This window comes from Triticum dicoccoides, chromosome 1B, assembly GCF_002162155.2.
Source record: "Triticum dicoccoides isolate Atlit2015 ecotype Zavitan chromosome 1B, WEW_v2.0, whole genome shotgun sequence".
In the NCBI taxonomy this organism is placed as follows: domain Eukaryota; kingdom Viridiplantae; phylum Streptophyta; class Magnoliopsida; order Poales; family Poaceae; genus Triticum; species Triticum dicoccoides.
This window is the reverse complement of record NC_041381.1, coordinates 650,833,677-650,839,765: the sequence shown is the minus strand read 5'-3', so window position 1 is coordinate 650,839,765 and position 6,089 is coordinate 650,833,677. Positions and strand designations below refer to the sequence as shown.

The window sequence follows — 6,089 nt, the reverse complement described above, 5'->3', positions numbered from 1 at the left end:
AGCTCCATTCTTGGTTTTGCGAGGAACCCCACACAACTGGAGCATTCTGGAAGCTTCCAATAATGTGGATTTACTCCAAGAATTTTGTGAGGGTTTAGAGACCACCTCAAGACCCACCTCTTAGTGAAGAGAGCTCATGTATTTTGGTCTGAGACTCTCGAAGAGAAATGGGGACTTTGTGACACATGGTGCTTCGGTTGGTTATCGCTTCTCCAATGGAGATTAGCATCCCCAAAGGGTGCGGACTCCACGATACATCTATCGTGGTCTTTGTTACTTGTTTGCCTGTTTACTTTATGTACCTAGCTAGCTTGCTTGTTTGAGCTCACTATTTCAGAGTGCAACTCAGTTGTACTTTTAGAGACCCTATTATTTCCGCAAGTCTATAAAAGAAATCGAGGAAGTTAAAATTAGTAGTCACGTATTTACTCATCGCCTTGATATCCTTTAGCGAGTGTCGTGATGTAAGCCTCCAATGCGGGCATCATGCTAAAGCCTAACCCCTCGAGCGTAAAAGTAGTTCGTAAAAACATTCATGAAGTTTCATAATCTTACAAACCAAACGGCCTTTACATGAAACCGTTTCTAAGAGTTTATATCCTGAAAATTCAATTCAAATTCTTTCAAATTCAAATCAAAGAGCCGTCCACTCAAACCCGTTTATAAACCCACCAAAAGCCCAAACCCGCTAAAAAAATATCCCCACCCTGTTTCCCTTTCCCCTCCACCTTATCCGCCGGCCCAAAACCTCTCACCCCCATCCATGGCGCCACCGCGCTAGGCCGGCCAAACCCCCACCCACACGGGTCAACCAACCACCTCCATGGCGCTCTCCGAGCTCCCCCTCCACCACTCCTTCCGCCTCTCCTCCCGCCCGCTCCTCCCGCTCCGCCTCCTCTCCCTCTCCCGCCCCGCCTCGTCCTCCGCCTCCCCCACCGCCGCCGCCGCCGCCCCCTCCTCCTCCGGCCGCAACCGCGCCCCTCCGGCCCCCAGCCGCGGCGGCGCGCCATGGATGCAGAAGTGGGCCCCGGCCGACCCCTCCGCGCCCGCACCCGCGCCCTCCCCGGGCCACGCGCCCTCCACCTCCATCGACCGCATCGTCCACCGCCTCCGCAACCTCGGCCTCGGCACCGACGACGACGAGCCCTCCTCCCCCGCCGACGCCCCGCTCGACGGCAGGGAGCGCCTCGGCGACCTGCTCGACCGCAGCTGGGCGCGCCCCGACCGCCAGTTCGCCGCCTCCGGCCTCGACGAGGCCGTCCTCCCGTGGGAGAGGGATCGGGAGAGCGACGGCGAGGAGGCGGACGGGGTCAAGAGGAAGCGGGTCAGGGCGCCCTCGCTGGCCGAGCTCACCATGGACGACGTGGAGCTGCGCCGCCTGCGGGGCATGGGCATGACTCTCAAGGACCGCATCACCGTGCCCAAGGCCGGGGTCACGCAGGCCATCACGGAGAAGATCCACGACGCCTGGAGGAAGTCGGAGCTGGTCCGCCTCAAGTTCCACGAGGACCTCGCCAACGACATGAAGACTGCCCATGAGCTTGTCGAGGTACTCTGCCCCTGCATTATCAAACAATGCAGCACTAGGAATGTTCAGTCTCATTATTGGTTGGCGCAATTGGACTTGCAATCTTCTGTTTGTTCCAGTGAATTTGATGTTCAGTCTTTATTGATCAGCGACGAACAGGAGGACTGATCATATGGAGGGCAGGGAGTGTTATGGTTGTCTATCGCGGGAGCAATTACACGAGGCCTCTGAAATCTCAACCTTTGGACGGTACCTCGTCACCGAGGAAGGGTGAAGATAGTACATTGTTCATCCCGGATGGCTCGAGCACTGCTGAGAATGATAATCAGGGGAAGGATCTAACTGCTCAACATGATAATGCACCCATATTGGATCTGCACAACACAGAGGACATGACGGAAGAAGAGCTGGAGTTCAATCAAATGCTTGATGAGCTGGGCCCTCGTTTCGTGGATTGGTGGGGAACGGGAATTTTACCTGTGGATGCCGACTTGCTGCCACAAACAATTCCAGGTTATAAGGCGCCATTTAGAGTTCTTCCAACTGGAATGCGTACAAGCCTTACCAACTCAGAGCTTACTAATTTGCGAAAGTTAGCAAGGAACCTCCCTTGTCATTTTGCTCTAGGTATTGCTTTTCGATAGTGCGAATATCATTTCCTCATCACAGTTTTTACTGCTGGCATTAAACAACTGCTTATTGCTTCCTAACCTTCATTGAAGGGAGAAACCGGAATCATCAAGGCTTGGCCGCGGCTATTGTTAAGCTTTGGGAGAAGAGTTTGGTGGTGAAAATAGCTGTCAAACGTGGAATCCAGAACACAAATAATAAGCTGATGTCAGACGAAATAAAGGTTTGGATACCATCTTATTGTTGTTCCCTCTCATTGATAGGCATGGCCGCATGGCTACTTTGTAAAAGTTGCATCAATGGACCTTGGAAACTCTTGTTCTTATCAGACTGTATTTTGTCCTTGGTAGCTAAGCTGAGTCCCAACTGAATACCATCTAAAGACTTTCAAGGCATGAATAAGTGCAACTAAAAGACTGTCCCAAGACAAGTTTCTGGATCAATCTCTTATGAAATTTATCTTTTTACTACCAAAGCAACTAGCAATATCAAGAGTTCCTAAAAATCACCACCAGAATACAGCTCAAGTAAACATGTAGAAAGGATTAAACCATGTCCAGCACTTACTGAATCATAAAATATTAGCAGCAAAAGTGTGTTACACATAATAGAACTTGCTTCCTGGATCCTGTACCAATAAAATAGTCTTGCTGATGAAGTGTTCTGATAGAGCACCATGAATCAATAAGAGCATCTTTTCTTTAGGAACTTGCACAGTTTAGCATTATATTCCCATGTTAGTGTTTACATTGAGTTCAAAAGCATGTTTCAGGAGATCATTTTCGTCCTTCTATAATTTTTGTAACCTCTACAAGCTCTGGTGCATTTGCTAATGTTTCCCAATTTTGTACATCCAGAATCTAACAGGGGGTACCCTGCTTCTTCGAAATAAATATTACATTGTAATATATCGTGGAAAAGACTTCCTCCCAACGTCTGTTGCTGCTGCGTTGGCTGAAAGAGAGGAGTTGACAAAAGATATCCAGAATCTAGAGGAGCAGAGAAGATCCATTTCCATTGAACACTCTCCGGAGGATGGTTTTGATGGGCATGCTCTCGTAGGAACTCTTGCTGAATTTGAGGAGGCGCAAGCCCGTTGGGGAAGAAATGTAACTTCTAAGGAGCAACAAGAGATGAAAGAAGCGTCTTTTAGATCAGAGAAGGAAAAGCTTTTCAGAAGACTCGAACACAAGCTTTCCATTGTAAGCAATTTATATATGTTGTTCTTAGATAACAACTGTAGCTTCAGAAGGTTCAGAAGGCAAAATGGGCTTCCACTTAAATTGGATTATTTCATTTTCAGTGTACATATCATTGCATTGAAATGCTTATTTTGTATTGCTCTTGCAACTATGAAGTTGAGTTTGCTTATCTTTTATAGGTATGCTAGTGTGACATAATCTTGTAACCTTAGTTATTTTTTCTTCCTTGATTTCTTCTTTAATATACAGGCTCAAGCAAAAATACATAGAGCAGGGAAGTTATTATCAAAGATTGAAGCTTCCATGGTCCTTGCGAACCCATCCGATGACCGAGAAATGATCACAGCCGAGGAGAGATCTGTTTTCCGTAGAATTGGTCTGAAAATGAAAGCATATTTGCCTGTTGGTAAGTTTCTTGAACAATCACCTTAGAACATGATTCACCATTTTTATCGAGTACTTGATTTATCCTCTTTATTTATATTAGGAATCCGTGGTGTCTTTGATGGCGTCATTGAAAATATGCACTTGCACTGGAAGCACAGGGAAGTTGTCAAATTGATTACAAAGCAAAAGACCTTGGCGTTTGTTGAGGAGACAGCACGACTTCTAGAGTATGAGAGTGGTGGTATACTAGTTGCAATCGAAAGAGTTCCCAAGGGTCATGCACTTATTTTTTACCGTGGAAAGAATTATAGGAGGCCTATTAACATAAGGCCTAGAAATCTCTTAACAAAGGCTAAGGCATTGAAACGCGCAGTTGCAATGCAACGCCATGAGGTAAGTTCACTTTTGTTAGGTTGCCACATAAAAGAGCTAACTTCCTTTTGTTTTTCTTTGAACTCATGACCTGTCATGCAGGCACTAAGCCAGCATATAGATCAACTGGAAATCAACATGAAGAAGATGAAGCGTGATCTGGTATGTAATTTTTCTTATTCTGTGTCCATTAAGACAGTATGTTTATGTTAGGCCATACCCCTCCCCCCCAATAACTGGCTAACTGTCCCATCCAAATTTAGTAATTCATTGTATGAGTTGTAGAAAAGACACATCAGCAACACAATAGCAGATAAGATTTCCACACTGGCTTCCAAGCCATGTTCATATTAACTTGTGCTTGAAAACCTTCTGGAATGTCATAATAACTGGTTTTGAAGCAACATAAATTGCATAATACTAGAGTCAGTGAGGCAGATGACTATACTTACACTAGTAGTATTATGTATCCTATATGTCTTCCTAGTACATCTCGTTCATCGATTAATGATTTTCTGATGTGATGCGAAACAAAATAGGGCATGGAGGACTATGATGAAGAGGACGAGGATGGATCAGGTTCAGAAAGTGAAGACGATACAGCGGGCTATGATGAGGTAATCATTACGTATCCTATCGTATCATGCCTTCCTAGTACATCTTGTTCATCTGTCAATGATGTCCTGATGTTTACGCGGAACAAACTAGGGTATGGAGGACTACGATAGAGAGGAAGAGGATGAATCGGATTCAGAAGATGAAGACAACTAGGTGGAATCGCACGCTTGGCCACGCCGGCGATTTTTTCGAGATGTTCAGATAGTCTTTCCTGTTCACAACATGGAGTGCATGGTCCCCGACATTACAACAGAGCCGTATAGAGTAAATGGTGTGTGGTTTCATCTTCACATATCAGCGTCAGCAATACACAAACGGATCAACGATAACTACTGGTCGCGTAGTCATGGCCTTCTCTGGATCACTATATCAGGAGGCCTGATCTGAAGCCTGTGTAGGTTTGATTTGAAGCAACATTCAGGGAAGTGCTAGCCTCCATAGGTGGGTGCTAGTCATCAGATGGATCGCTTCTCGCTTGTAGACCCTCACGATTAGCCTTTGTAGGATCTGTACAAACATCTGGTATAGCTCGTTATTACAGAACCGGTTATTTGTGGACATACTTTTTTTTAATTGTATTTTACCATACTATAAACATGTTTTTAGTCACGGATTACCTTCACCTTACAACTTATATGGATCAGGATCAGGAAGGGAGCCTGCAAATCCAGAACCTGAAAGGTGAGGGTTGAGCTCCTAGCCAAGTAAAATACTGAATGATGTTACAGGTCAAAATAAATAAATTACAGAATGATGTTTTCTTGTGAATTGTTGACAGACAGGGAACAAATGTCATGCAGAAACCTGTAGAGACTTTGGTAAGGGTAAACCTGGTTGTGAAAAGTCTGGCTATGCACACATGGTTCGACTGCAAAATCCATACCTTTTATCCGCGCATTTTATATACTTATTAGAGCATTTCTAGTAGAGACTAAGTGGCCAATCATTTCCGACCGGATTCTTAGCCGCGCATTTTATATACTTATTAGAGCATTCCTAGTGGACGCTCTATCCCCAAAAGTCTAGAACTCTTCCTCTATCTCCCGAGGTCAATTTTTTTGAGGGAATATGTCACCGAAGGTCCCATTATCAGTGGCATTTTCTGCGCGCGCCGCCACTAGGAGCAATTTGTGACGGGATTCCATGACGATGCTTGTGACGTTGACGCCCATAAAATTGTCAACGAGGGGTAATTTGTGACATTATTAGCTATTCGATGACATTTTTTCGGCTCATAAAAGTAGGCCCGATTTCTTGTCTGCTGAGATTATTTTTTATTAGCTCGGCATCGTACTGTATTCTTCCCTTGTTTCATAGTGGGAAGCTCATTGACGATTGGCGACATATCTCTA

At 45.4% G+C, this 6,089-nt stretch overlaps 1 protein-coding gene across 1 annotated transcript; it reads left to right on the top strand.

The window, feature by feature from the left end:
- The first annotated feature begins 711 nt into the window (after positions 1-711).
- LOC119349392 (CRM-domain containing factor CFM3, chloroplastic/mitochondrial-like) lies at positions 712-5,353 on the top strand. Its single transcript, XM_037617419.1, has 9 exons — positions 712-1,549; positions 1,678-2,155; positions 2,251-2,381; positions 3,016-3,360; positions 3,610-3,766; positions 3,848-4,140; positions 4,222-4,281; positions 4,659-4,736; positions 4,828-5,353. The coding sequence occupies exons 1-9, from the start codon at positions 824-826 to the stop codon at positions 4,888-4,890; spliced, it is 2,331 nt and encodes a 776-aa protein (XP_037473316.1). The 5' UTR covers positions 712-823; the 3' UTR covers positions 4,891-5,353.
- The last annotated feature ends 736 nt before the right edge of the window (positions 5,354-6,089 follow it).

Excerpts from the sequence above, each read along its gene's own strand:
- LOC119349392 (XM_037617419.1), top strand. The coding sequence starts at position 824 with ATGGCGCTCTCCGAGCTCCCCCTCCACCACTCCTTCCGCCTCTCCTCC. Across the intron at positions 4,141-4,221 it reads TTGCAATGCAACGCCATGAG|GCACTAAGCCAGCATATAGA; the intron begins GTAAGTTCACTT and ends CCTGTCATGCAG. Across the intron at positions 4,282-4,658 it reads AGAAGATGAAGCGTGATCTG|GGCATGGAGGACTATGATGA; the intron begins GTATGTAATTTT and ends GAAACAAAATAG.